Source organism: Ursus arctos, unplaced genomic scaffold, assembly GCF_023065955.2.
Source record: "Ursus arctos isolate Adak ecotype North America unplaced genomic scaffold, UrsArc2.0 scaffold_14, whole genome shotgun sequence".
Taxonomy (NCBI): domain Eukaryota; kingdom Metazoa; phylum Chordata; class Mammalia; order Carnivora; family Ursidae; genus Ursus; species Ursus arctos.
The window spans coordinates 67,847,169-67,861,488 of NW_026622808.1; the positions used below are offsets into that span (position 1 = coordinate 67,847,169).

The 14,320-nt window shown below is 53.7% G+C and overlaps 1 protein-coding gene across 1 annotated transcript in view; it reads left to right on the forward strand.

Moving 5' to 3' along the window:
• WNT7A (Wnt family member 7A) overlaps positions 1-14,320 on the forward strand; it is a 63,154-nt gene that overhangs the window by 12,835 nt on the left and 35,999 nt on the right. The window contains exon 3 of the mRNA XM_026501441.3: positions 11,397-11,668. Within this exon, the coding sequence (XP_026357226.1) occupies positions 11,397-11,668 (272 nt within the window). The remainder of the gene's footprint in view (positions 1-11,396; positions 11,669-14,320) is intronic.

Genomic DNA, 14,320 nt, shown 5'->3' on the forward strand with positions numbered 1-14,320 from the left:
GGTGCTCAGGAAACACATGAAGCAATGCACCACCATGAAGCTCCTCTTTACCCTGTGTGCCAGCAGCAGCTCTGAGCCCCAGAGGACAAGGCCTTGGTCTTATTTCTCTTCTGACTCCCAGGTCTGGGTTGTACCTTGCTCACAGGAAGCACACTGTTCCCTCCGTTGTGTGAGTGAATGCTTTTCATTTTGACCCCAGTACATTTCATTTTAACCCATTTTAGCCTGGCATTCTGTTGGTTCTCCCTTCCACCTTTGCATTGGCTTAAATGGGATAAAAATGCTGATGAGGTCAAGGCCTAGGGAAGACCCCTTCCCCATAGCATGATTCAAGAGGACTTGTTCCCAGGGTCTGTTCAGCAGAATGGTAGGGTCCCCTCCCTCCCTCGCTACTTTCCTCCCTCCCTCCACCCGCTTCTCTGGAGTGTTCGTTGGATGATAAATTGGGGAACTCAGAATGCTATGCTCCCTGCTTGAGGTCAGCCAGAATGCCCACCCACGTATTAAAGGCTCTGAAAAGTCTTATAGACAGGAGAGGAGCTTGAACAGGCTTCTGCTGGAGGGTCCATTCATTTCTGACCTTGGACTCACTGACCATCTGGTGGAACTGCTCTTCAGAGGCCCCCACACTGAGACAGAGCACTCTGGAGAATCTCACAGGTTGACCATGCTCATAATATGGTTTGGAACTAGCTAGGAATTGTCCTAGGTGTGTTCACTCACCAAGACCTCCATCTTTCCCCAACGGTACAGCAGCGGCACGTCTTAGCTTCTGACATCGGCATGCACAGTGAAACGTATTCAAGTCAGATTACCCTTGAAAGTGCCTTAAATCAGCCACAAAATTCAGAATACCTTGTCTTCTACCGTAAAGCATTCATATGAATGTATAATGTATAGGAAGGAATGCACAGTATAGAATGAACAGTAGGAGTCTAAAATTTAAGTATACATGTTAGAGTGCTTTTGTTTTTGGGTTTGTTTTGTTTTGTTTTTTAAGATTTTATTTATTTATTTGACAGAGAGAGAGAGACAGCCAGCGAGAGAGGGAACACAAGCAGGGGGAGTGGGAGAGGAAGAAGCAGTCTCCCAGTTGAGCAGGGAGCCCGATGCGGGGCTCGATCCCAGGACCCTGGGATCACACCCTGAGCTGAAGGCAGACGCTTAACGACTGAGCCACGCAGGCGCCCCTTATTTTTTGATTCCACATATAAATGAGATCATACAGCATTTCTCTTTGTCTAAGTTTACTGAGCATAATGTCCTCAAAGTCCATCTGTATTGTCACAAATGGCAGGAGTTCTCTCTTTTTTATGGCTGGATGATATCCCATTTTATAAAATGGTATATTTTATATCTATCTATCTATCTATCTATCTATCTTTGTCTCTATCTCTCTATCTACATATATCTCACATTTTCTTTATCCATTAACGCACAGTTAATGTACAATGTATCCACTGATGTAAACGTCAGTTGTTTCCGCATCTTGGCTTTTGTAAATAATGCTGCAGTGAACACAGAGTGCAGGTATCTTTCCAAGAGAGCAATTTTGTTCTCTTTGGGTATGTATCCAGAAGTGGGATTGCTGGATCATATGGTCATTCTATTTTTAACTTTTTGAGGAACCTCCACACCGTCTTCCACGGTGGCTTCACAAGTTCGCATTCCCACGCGTACAGTATTTGCATTTATTTTTCCCTAGGGGTTTTTGGTTGAATTTATATAATTTAAATGCTCACGGGATCACACAGTGCAAGCTCCCCCTGCCCCACCGTGTGTCCATCCATTCATTCACTTAACTGTCCCGCAGATATTTCCTAAAATCTAGACTGATGAATCGGCCACAGGCTCTGCCCTTAGGGTGGTCACGGTTTGGTGGGATAGACAGCGAAGCCAGGGCTGAAATGTGCTCTAGGATCTGATAGGAGAGACAAGGGCAGGGGGCAGAGGAGCAAGTGGACTGTAGATGGGCTGGCCCACAACCGCGGGAGGGAAGGCTGTGGCAGGGGAGAAGCAGAGGCTTGCAGGTGTGACCCAGCCTGGAGCCAGGGTGTCCAGAGTGACCCAGGCTCCCTGGACGCTAGGGTGTAGGGTAGGAAGTGCAGAAAGGGGCTGCAGAGAGAGGTGGACATGAATCAGTCCTGCAGGGCTTTTCCTGGGAGGGGAGCTGTCGGAAGAATTTCTTTCCCCTGTGTCAGGGGAGAGACAGGATGTGGGAAGATAATCACATTCTTAGCACATATAGAAATTTGCAATGTCCCCAGCATTATTGTCAACAAAGAAACGGTGATTTCCCGACCTGTGCTCCTGGGGACGGCTGCATTCTTTTCCAGATACTCACGACCTCCTGTTTGGTACTCTCCCGCCAGAATTTTTCCAGGGATGGGCACAGATGACCTAGGATTTGGGCCCTGGGAGGGGAGTACCACCCTCCTGCGTCTGCAAACCCAGTGACTTGGAAGCGTTTCTGGACTTCTGCTCCAGTGGCATTTGTCACCACTTCTAGAAAGCAGTCACTTGAGCAGCTCCCCCTCTCTCCTTGGGGTGGCCTGCTGGTTCTCGGATCCCTCATCTGGGAATCCGCGCCTTACCCATTTCAGGCTGTGAGAGAGACTAGAGCACATGTCTGGTGAGCTAATGACTGCTTGGAGGGATGGATTCGAAGGCCTTTCCAGTGAGTGAGAGAGACAGAAGCAAGGGGCGGGCCAGCTCCACTTTCTCTCTGCCATTTCTTAACAATACGCCATCTTGCCCCAGCGAAAGACCTATTCTTTCCCTATTCTTGCTTAGAACGCAGCTAACAAAGGACTTTTTGTCTCGTTTGCATTTTTTTTGCAAGCCTCAGTTCATCCTGGGTTTTAGCTCTCCTGACGCTATTCTTTGAGATGAGTCTTTTGTTCTAATGTTCTCTTTCCAGCTTTCATATGGTGGACAGACAGACACACACACACACTCACACGCTTACACGCTTTTACACGCACTGTCATTCATTCGTCAACTGTGGAGCCTTCGCAGAGAAATAGTCCAGGTCCCCACAAACTACTGGGAAGAGACAGAATTCAATTCCACGCAAAGTAAGGAAAGCAAAGCTTCCGGGCCACAAGCAGAGGGAGGGGATATCGGGAAGGTCCCTCAGAGAGGGGACGCTGGAGCTGCACCCTGAAGGATAGGATTAACCAAGCATGCATCTCGTAAGAGCTACTGTTTATTGATCCCTTACCTGGTGGGGACCGAGGCTGTCATGTGCTTTGGCTTTTTTTCACTATCCAAACAAACTTAGAAGGTCATCGTCGTCCCAATTTGCAAAGGAGGAAACTAAGGCCTTGAGAGGTCAATTAACTCACCAAGGTCCTGCTCCTGGCAAGCAGAGCCAGGATTCGAACCGATTTATTAGTCTCCAGGGCCCTGCCTCGGATCACCTGGCTACATTGCCCCTCGCCAGGCAGATGGGAGGAAGGGCACGTCCAGGCTGAGGGAACAGCACACACAAAGGCATGGAAGCAGGAGGAGCAGGTGCTGACGCTTCGTGGATGGTCAGTGGTGTGTGCCGGCCTTGCCCAGTGGGAACCGAGACGCTTGTTTGGGATCGAGGCAGGGGAGAAGGGCAGAGACTAGGGGCCTGCACATGCCCGTCTCCCAGTTTCCAGCTCTGTGTGCCTATTATCTTAGCCAGCCTCAGCCCAGACAGGTACTCCCTACACCCCCAGTTCTTCCAATTGTTTATCGGGAGGCTCTCTGCTTCCTCTGGATGGAGACAGCCCGCTGTGGCATTCTGAGCCCAGAAGGGCTGTGAGCCGCCATGCCACGGGACTGGCAAAAGCAACCTTTTTCCATCTGTATATTTTCCAAATCATCATATATTTCAGCTCGTGTCACTGCAGATTGCTCACTCTCTGACCCACTGGCTTTAAATAGCAAAAGAAAAAAAAATACAATGCACTTTGTGGTTTCCAGTAAGATACCGTAAATACACCCAGATAATATTCCGGTGCAAGCCATTTACAGCGATTGCACAGGGCGGTGGAATGGAATCTTTCGGGCAGGCTTGCTCATCAGTTTATTTCCTCTGTACCCGCTGGGATCGTTGTGGAGCTGGGCTGTGTGGAGGGCATCAGCCAGGCTCCCCATTTTCTCCTCGGTGATAACACGGCTCTTTACTGAGCACTTTCTCGGGGCCTGGGCTCTCTACCCAGAGGTTGCACTGACTTCGTGGCAACTCGGCAGTGTCCTCCTCGCGGTTCCCATTTCACAGATGGGCACGCTGAGACTCAAGGAGGCAGAGCCCTTGCTCAGGGTCACCCAGCTGAATGAGGCATAGAGAGGAGGGACAGAGAAGCCCCGTCATTTCCAAGTTCTGAGCTGAAGCCAGCCACCTGGGCTTCTGGATGGAAAATTTACCTGCACTGTGAGTTAAGGAGAATGGGGTGGAGGTGAGAGTGGGGACTCTATGCTGGGAGCCAGGAGAGCCTGGGTCTAGTCCCCCTGGTCTCATTGAATCAGTGGTGACCTTGGGCAAGTCTCCTGGTCTCCATGAACCTGTCATTCCAGGAGGAACCCCTGGGCTTTATTCCTGTGGCTCTGGGAGTCTATTCTCTGATTCTGGGGACATGTGGCGCTTCTGTGCAGGGCAGGCTGGTGGAGCCAGCTTCAGCTCCCCTGTGCCCCTGGGTCATCTGCTTCTGCCACTGGCTGGACCATGGCAGGGTCATCACTTGAGCCACCTCTGGGCCAGGAGCCATCTCTCCCCACAGAGAGAGTGTGGCTGGCTCCTCTGAGCTCTAACGTCTCCACCCCAGGGGCCCCCTGCTCCCAGCACTGCCCTGTTCTATGTTCTTCAGAGTCCTGGGCTGCCCCTGAGTGATGTGATCTTGCTGTCTGTCCCCCTACGAAGACAAGGCCATGTCTGACTCTCTCTCCTCCTGGTGTCCCCAGCCGCCAGCACGGTGCCTGGCACCTAGTAGGTGCTCAACTAATGTCTGTGGAGTGAAGGAACAGGGTACATGGCTTGGTCAAGGAGGTTTAATGGAGGTTCTTCCTCTGCCCCTGAGTAGAGGGGACAGATGGAGGGTCCAGGCAGAGAGGGGGCAGATCTGTTCTTTGAGGGCGCTTGGTCAGCAATGGCCGAGCCCAGTATGTGCTGCTCACTGGCTTTGTGTGGAAGACCCAGGAAAGAGCCCGGGCTGGGGTCAGTAGGGCTGAGTGGGCATCGTGGCCTTGGGCAAGGAGAGTGGGCTGGACTCGGGAGCCGAGCCGATTGGGTTTAAATCCTAGCAGGTTGCATCACCTCTCTGGGCCTTAGTTTCCCCATATATAAAATGGAGATGGTAATGGTCCACCCCTCATAGGGTTGTTGCCAATATTGAGTTGATCTATATCGAGTGCTTAGGGAAGAGCCTCGAAAATAGTAAGCATTTTATGACTTTGCTATGCTTATTATGAACTGTGCCATTGGGCGTAGTTTCTGCAGCAATAAAACAGACATCCTAGACGCACTCTTGCAGATGTCGCATGAGAGACAAACAAGGTGGCATTCGGGAAAGGGGCTTCCTCAGGCAGCCGAGACGGGCTGTGCGGGGGGTCCTGAGCATGGTCAGGGTCTAGAGCAGTCCCCTGGAGTGGCTGGAGGCAGCAGGTGACCTCCAAGTTTGCATCCTGGCTTTGCCTGGGCAGGTCCATTTCCTGAGCCTCAGTTGCCCCATTGATAAAATAAGGAGTTACTTATGTGGGACGCGTGCAGGAGGCACGGGTGGATGGAGTGTAACATGGCCTCTCACCCTGAGAGTCTGAGGTTTTAAGATTTGGGGACCCTTGGGGGGCCTGGCTGGCTCAGTCAGTTAAGTGTGCGCCTTCAGTTCAAGTCATGTTCCCGGGGTCCCGGGATTGAGCTCCGCCTCCGGCTCCCTGCTCAGTGGGGAGTCTGCTTCTCCCTCTCCCTCTGCCCCTCACTCACGCTTGTTCTCTCTCTTTGGTGCCCTCTCTCTCTAATATATATATATTTTATCTTAAAAAAAAAAAGATTTGGGGTTTCTTTTCTACCTTCTTCCTGCCATCAAAACTTGTTCTTAGCTTAGCAAGCCATCTGATTTCAATGGTCTTATAAATTATTTATTGATACATTTTAACTGATAACTGAATGGCATCTCTTGACAGAAATAAAGGCATTTTGATAAGCATCCATGCCTTAAGCCAAAGGAATCTCTGTTACCACATGGGCTTTCAGACGCAGTGAGGAGCCAGGAAGGGAGGTGGGTGGGACTGAGAAAAGACACTTGGGCCTGGAGTCCCAGTTCTGGCCAGTTGGTAGGTGGGTGGCCTCAGTGAATCACGTCTGCCTCTCAGAGTTTTGGTCTCCTTATCTGTAACACCATGGAGAATGGTGTCTACCAAAGGGGCTTTGGGGAGATACCACATAGAGAGCCAAGTGTGGGCCTGGCCCATAGTGTATTCAGCACCCTTCTCCCTGCCACTGCAAACCCCCCACCAACCCCCCCAGGCTCTGGCTAATTCTGTGCGGATACCCTGGGGGAAGTAGGCTGAATGGACTGAGTTCATCACTGCTCCCCACCTGCCTGTCAGACCCTCTCTGAATCTCACCTGGGGTGGTTTTCCTAAGAAATAGGTGAACATATTTTTCCAAAGTGCCTAGCAGGGAACCTGGCAAATAAGCCCTAAATAAAGGTCACGTGTTTGTTGGCCACTGTTTGGCGCCTTCATTCATCCATCCATCTATCCATCCATCCATCCATACAACAGAATTTATGAGTACCTACTATGTGTCAGGCTCTGGGGACCCAATGGGAAACATGACAGAGTGCTTGCCTTCAAGGAAATTATTTTCCAGCGGGGCTATGGGAGTGGTAGGTGTGTGAGGAACAGCCGATGAACAAAAAATCTAAAAGGGCAGGAGGACTATGGAGAAAACTAGACCTGGGGTAGAGGGGTTTCTATACCTCCCAGTGGTGTGCCTGTAAGTTCATCAATTATAATCACTGTAACACTCACTGGCCTTTATTTAAGCACCAGCTGTGTGCCAGGTGGTATAGATTTCTTCCTACAGAGTATGATACTAACAGACATGGACATGGAGGCGCAGAGAGGCTGAGTGACTTGCCCAAGGTCATCCAGCTTCTGGCAGCGTTGCAGCCGGAATGCAGGCCTGCTCATTCATTCGTTCCTCACACACCGTGGTGGGAGTTGTAAAAAAAAAAAGGAAGCAAGACAGACATGGTCCCTGTCCCCTTGTGAACCCAAAGCGTGGCTGAGCAGACAGACAGACTGGGCTGGATCAGCCCCATGCGCTTGCCTCTGTGCGAGGCTGTCTTGTCCTCCAGGGCATCATGGAGCACGATGAGGCAAAATGGGACTTGAAAGTAATAATAACAAAAACGACCGCGGTGGTTGGCGTTTCCTGAACGCTTACTACGTGCCGGGCTCTGTGCTTAGCACCTTCCGCTCGTTCTGTGGTTCAGTCTGCTTGCGTAGCCCATGATGCCTAGATGCTGTCATTATGCCCATTTCACAGAGGAAGCAACAGAGGCTTCAAGAGGTTAACAGACCTGATGTGAATTATGCAACCAGCCTGATGTCCAGGCCAGTTTCCTCAGTGGTCAGGTGGGCAGTGGGGGAGAAACGGGGGTGGGACTGGGCAGTGCCAGTCTAATGTTGGTGGGCAAGCCCAATGTCAAGGTCAGTGGCAGGGGTTCACGGTGACCCCTTAGCATCCAGAGGCATTGGACTCGAGCAGCCAGTACCTGGGTTCCTGGGAGCTCTGAAGCCACAGCCTTTGCTTCTCTGGGGCAGTGGGTGCTGAGGTGAGGGCCAGCTTGGCAGGGAAGGGAAGGCCGTGACCCATCGTCGTGGGACTTCATTCTGGTGTGGGGGGGTCCACCTTGAACTCAGGGGAGTTAAATATGTCGGGGTGCAGCTGCCATTCCCCAGCCTAAGGGGATGTGCCTGGGAACAGAAGCCACGTTCAGTTGACTGTCTGTTGCTTACCGTCTGCGTCATCGGCATCTCTGTGCGCTGCCCGGGGCTCAGAGACCAGGGGACCATCACCCACGGGGGGCGGGAGGGGGGGTAGAGCAGCTGCACACACCATGCTGGTCCTGCCCCTCCCCACCTGCCTCTGGCCCCACCCCAGGGAGGAGTCTGGGAGAAGGGCATGGCTCAGATGACAGGCCTGACTCCCCGCCTCCTTAATTTGCATACACCATTCTTGGTCTGATAAAGGGACACGGTCTCCTTTCAGCTTCAGGAGCCTGCCGGCGGTGCCCACTGCACCTCAAGTCATTTAATCCCTGGGGACCGCTCTTGATCTCTATGGGGTGTCTGGAGGCCGGGTCTGCAGCTTCTCTCTGTTGCCCACCGGTTGGGCGGCCTGGACGAGCCGGCCTTTCTCTTGGCCTCGGTTCCTTCACCATAAATGAAGATCAATGTAGCCTCTTACCCTTTACCTTCCCAACCTCTCATAAGGAACCATTAGTACCGTCACCAATAGAAATTGTCATTAATCCAATATTTGGGGCCCCTTCTTCAGACCAGGCCCTGTGCTAAATGCTTTACTTTTGTTAGTTTTTCTAAACCTCTCAGCTACCCTAAGAAAGTGGGTCGATGCCATCCCTATTTTATAGCGGAGGAATTGGAGCACAGAGAGTATATATAGGTGACTCACCTGAGGTCACACAGCTGGACAGTGGTGGGACAGGGATGACCCCGGCCCCTCATCCTGTTCTCTTTATACCCTCTCTCTGATGATTCTTTTCTTTGATGTCACTGAGGGTCTCATCTCGCTGTTAGCTGTCTCCAGTATATTATTTTCTTGTGTGTGTGATAGCCTGTGCGGTGAGCTGGTGCCTGGGGGCTTTGTCTTTGCTTCTCCAGGGGTCTTAGGGAATCACCAGCCTGGGGCCAGTCTTTCGCCTTGATTTGGGAGCCCCTGAGCATGCCGAGGGACAAGTGGGAGGCAAATCTCAAAGGCAGGGACAAGGCTCCCAGTTCCCAGGAGATTCTGATTTCCTCGCCCCTCACCCTCCCACCTCCTGTTCTGGCCCATATCAGACCTGCTTTCTTGTTGTCTAGCTTTGCTAGGTGTGCGTGTGTGGGGGGTGATTTTCTCATTCTACCCTCTTTCTGGGAGTCTATCCATCCAGTGCTAACTCCTTTCCAGCGTCGTGCCCCACTGTGCCTCAAGGCCTGATCACTGGTCCTTGAGGCCTTCATTCGTCAACATCCTTTTCTGCAGAGCCCAGCAACACGAGATGGTCACCTTCCATTCCTACCTGCCCTGCTGGTGATCAGTTCTGTCTCCAACACGTGTTCCCCTCAGGTTCTCTTGCCTTCCCATGAGCCCAGCCATGCACTGGAAGATCTTACGCAGCATTTCTTCATTTCACGTAGGCGTTGTCAGGTACCCAGCCTGCCCGGAGGTTGAGCCCGCGCCTGTGTCCACCTTGTGGCTGCCTCCTGTCGATCCTGTCTCCTAGCCTTCTGCAGGGCACGTGTGACCCACATATGGTTTCTAATATCAATACAATTGATAATGTGTGCAGAGTCAGGAACCTGGTAGGTGCTCAAATCATACCGTTCTCCACCCCCCAGAGGTTTAGAAGCAGTTCAGAGGAGAGAGTGCCCAGGGTAGGGGTGTTTGTTGAGCCGGGCACTGGCTAAGCATGTCGCACCACTCCTGTAACATCTCAGCGGCTCCTATCAGTCGACGCTGGCATCATCCGCATTTCCCAAACAGGGAGATTGAGGCTCAGAGAGGAGGAGGAACTTGCTTAAGTCATGGGCAGGAACTGGTGGAGCTGGGATTGGAGGGGCTCCAGAGATGGGCTGGCACGAGTGTCAGAGCAAAGGGCCCTGGTTTAGTAAAGCCATCCAACAGGTGGAGAGGTCTGCACGTCTGCAGAGTGGGAGAGCGGTGGTTGGAGATGGGGTGGGGGGCAGGCTGTTTGTGTCTTACCTGCCTGGGTGAGGGAGGCCTGGAAGTGGATGAGGGGTGGATGGGGAAATCACCTACCTGAGTGTGGGTCAGCGTGACCTGAGGCCCAAAGCAGCTTGGAGGCTGCCTCACCCATTCCTCACCCACTGCTGAGGTCATCTGCATCGCAACACCCTGGAACTCTTCTCCCTGCCCCTTCGTGAATGGTCAGCCCTGCCTCATCTGCCTGGTGGCATGGGGCCTCTTCCTCCAGGGAGCCCTCCCTGAACCTCCTCCCCACTCCACTGTGAGCAAACTTGCTGAGGGCTCACTTAGGGCTTCCCATGCCTGGGTTCATCTTCATCCTGTAGAGCAGACACTGGTCTCGAACCCATTTTGCAGGTGGAGAGACTGAGGCTCAGAGAGGCTAAAAGGCAGGGTGGCAGTGCTGCTGTGCCCAACTGCTCAGGACCCTTCCACTCCCACTTAAAACCCTAGCACCATCCTGCAGAGCCTTTGTAAATCCTGTTGGCAGCTCCCAGCCTCCTGGCAGGACCATCTCCAAACAGCCGGGAATAACTGTGGGAAAACATAGCTCGGTGTTCCCCAGACCCCTCCCCCACTGAACCTTCCTGTCCAGGTTCCTTCCTACCCCTTTCCACCCTGACTAGGGGCTGTCCCTCTCTCTTTCCCTAGCCCTTGCCTTCTGTATGAGACTGATGCCCGAGGACACAGATGTGAAGGGGGCCAGGTCCCAGCCTTCTAGTGAGAGGGCCATGGAGAAGAGGAGGGGCTGGACCTATAAACGTCAGGTGACGCAGAGCAGTTATAATAGGGCCCATGAGCGCAAGATCTGCCATGTCGGGCAGGTTCGACGAGCCAGGCATGGAGATGAGAGCTTGATACAGACAAACTCTTAATGCTCTCTGTCGTGGCTCTGAAAAAGATACGATCGCTCTGTCCCCATTTTACGTCTGAGGAGACTGAGACTTAGGGAGGGGTCGTGGTTGGCGGAAAGTCACAGATCCAGGGACTGCTGTTCCTGGGATTTAAGCCCAGGCCTCGGCTCCGGGGCCTGTGCACACCGTAGGTGTTTAAGAAATGCTGCTTTGCGGTGTGTCGCCGGATGCTGTGAGCGTGTGCGCGTGCACGGTTTACAGCCACGTCAAGTATGGTGGGGAGTGGGTGGGAACCAACAGAGGGGTCCCCTCATCCGACCTTCCAGAGGCTGGACAACCGGCCCCGTGTGCCTTTCTCCTGCGCTGCTCTGCTGACGCCCCAAGGGCATTTGGTGACAGGATTGGCTGGGTGTGTGCATGCTGTGGGGTGTTGGGCAGTGTCATCAGCCCACGATGGAGCTTTCTGGAAGGTCGGGAATAGTGCTCCGTGAGCTCAGCTCCCCTTCTTATCCGGCCCGGCCTTCTCCCAGGGTGCCCTGGACTTGACCCCCATCTTCCTACTCTTCTCCTCACAGGGAGCCGGGAGGCAGCCTTCACGTACGCCATCATCGCCGCCGGCGTGGCCCACGCCATCACAGCTGCCTGTACCCAAGGCAACCTGAGTGACTGTGGCTGCGACAAGGAGAAGCAAGGCCAGTACCACCGGGACGAGGGCTGGAAGTGGGGTGGCTGCTCTGCCGACATCCGCTACGGCATCGGCTTCGCCAAGGTCTTTGTGGATGCCCGGGAGATCAAGCAGAATGCCCGGACTCTCATGAACTTACACAATAACGAGGCAGGCCGAAAGGTAGGCAGCCAGGGAGGGGGGCCGGGCAGTGCTCGCAGACGTGCTGCAAAACAGCGTTTTCCTGACGGCTGGTGTTGGGTATCCGGTGGCGAGCCACAAGGCTCTGCCCTTAGCCTCATTCTGCTTGACTCTGCTGTCAGTTTGCTGCTGGTCAGGATCTGTGTACGGCCTGCAGCATGTTGGTTACTGGGGAGATCGAATAATTGAATCTCTGTTGAAATCCATTGGATGTAACCCGGTAAAATGGAAAGAGGGAGGGACGGATGTGAAGTCTTATCCTTGGGTCCACAAAATCAGCTCTACACAACTCTGACGATGGGGACGGGTTGAGGTGAGTTCAGTAGGCATCATCCCTGGGATGGGCCGCTAAAATGTCCTCAGTCACCTTAACCAAGATTTGGAGCTCAAAATAAAGGAGGTGACTGTTTCATCTTTATTGCCTCCTCAGATTCTCCTGGATTCTGGGCTCAGCTTAGAAGAAAGTCAAGGATGTTTCGGGATTGTTCTACCGGAGGTGGCTGGGATAGAAAGAGGGCTGGACACCCTGTCCCATGAGGAGCTGGCTGTCCCAAGGCAAGGGAGCACATGGGGGTGCAGGCCTAGACTACAGAGTGAGGGCCTGTGGGGAGTGAGTGTCACTGCCAGTGTGAGGACAAGCCACAGCCACTGAGAAACAGATTGAGTTACTAAGAAAGTGAGCTCCCCGTCCCAGGAAGTATTCAAGCACGGGCAGCTTGACCAGGTTAGTGCTGCCTGGCATGGGCAGTGTCCCAGGCAGAGGCCTGAGGTTGGGAATGGGTTCTGGAAGTGCCTGTGAAGGCCAGGGTGCTCGGAGCCACCCAGGAGCTCCCAGGCCCTGGAGGTGCTAGGGGAAGAAAGTCTCTGGGGACTGGCTGGAGCTCCATAGTGAAGCGTCGTGAGCCAGGGCAGATAGCGAGGGGGACTCCATGCCACCTGGGTGGGGGACGGACCCCTGCAGGGACAGGACCCATGTGAGCACTGCCGCAGGCCACGGGGGCCGGGCAGGAGCAGGAGTGACAAGAGCGAGGGAGACCATGCATGGGGCTATGGTGAACCAGGGAACCCGGGCCCCATTTATGAGGCTCCAGCTTGGTTCCCGCCTGCTGTGCGGGAACGCCGGCCTGCCGTGGCCAGGCTCAGACTTTACATGTCATTGCTTCATTTTTAAGTGTTGGCATTGAGAACTGGTGGTCACTGGCAAACTCTTAAAAACTACAGAAAAGATAAAAAGAAAGATCACCAGAGCTCAGACACCTACATTTCTTGGGAGAGTGTGGGCCTCGAGCTTCTCATTGGGGGACAGGTGATTACGTGGCCCGGATCTTGTTCTGCGAGAGCGCGTCCATGGAACTGGTGGCTTCTGGCTCTGGTTGTCTCAGCTCACTTATAGCCCTCAAGGTGTCCCTGTGAATGGTCTTGTCATTGTCCCTGCTTCACAGGTGAAGGTGTGGAGGCACAGAGCCGTGAAGGAACACGCGGAGGGTCCCATGGCTAAGGAGCTAAGTCAGAACTTGAACCCAGCGTGTCTGGCTCTCGAGCTGGCCTTCTTTGCTTCGCCACGCGCTCCCGCGGCGTGGCGGTCGAGCGCGGGCTGCCTGGGTTCACATTCTGGCTCTGTCAGTCCTTCCTTCACGGGAAGGAAGCAGAGCTGGCAGGTGTGTCCTCAGGGCTGAGGTGGAGAGCACTTACCTCAGGGCCTGGCACCTAGTTAGTCCTTGGCACAGGTTGGGTGTGATTACAAGTGTGCAAACGTGTGTCACATTCGAGGGAGTCTGTCTGGCAAGTGGTGTTGGGGGTAGCCCGCACACCTGCAGGAAAGCGAGCGCCCTGGCGTGCAGAGGAATGAGACAGGCCAGCTGGCCCTTCCTGCTGCCTTCAGGTCCCCCACCCTCCTCCTCTCCAGCCTCCTGCCACATCCTGTGTGTCAGAGCCGCCCAGGCTGCCACGGTGAGTCACGCAGGCAGAGCTGCTCACCTGGCCCCCCCAGGATGATGTCCTGGGGTAAGGTGTAAGGCCCTGCCTATTCAGTCCTGTGGCTGGGAGCTCCTGCCTGGGGCTGGCGCACCCCTCCAGGGTTCTCAGCTCTTCATTCTTTCCTGTTTCTGTGGTCAGATCACTCCTTAGGGCTGAGGTCACAACTCTCAGGCTCCCTCCTGCCCTAGTAGCTCTCACGCCCTGGAGGTGGATGGAAGGAAGGCAAGTGGCTTCCCTCTTGCAGCCTGTGCCTACCTGGTTGGGCCCCTGAGAGAACTAAAGGAGAGAATTCTTAGACTGGGGTAAGAAAGGCTCTGTGTGTATCATAGGGGAGAGGGTTTTAGAAGCCATACCACTGCAGCAGGTATGAAGGCTGTGGTTGCTTGTTTCAGGCAGCTCTTGGGTGATGCAGATGCTGGGAGCTGTCAGAGGTCAGCAAACCAACCTCAGTGGCCTTCCTGGAGGAGGTGGGCCACCCAAATGAGTGAGGTTTGGCTAGGCAGAGAAGAGAGGTGAAGATGATCCAGGGCTGGTGTGGGGACGTAGTGGCCAAAGACCCAGAGGTGGGGACTTAGGGCCAGTTCAGGGGCCCAGAGAGGCTAATCCGTGGGTCCCTGAAGGGGTAACAGCAGCCGAGAAGTCTGCGAGGTCACTTGC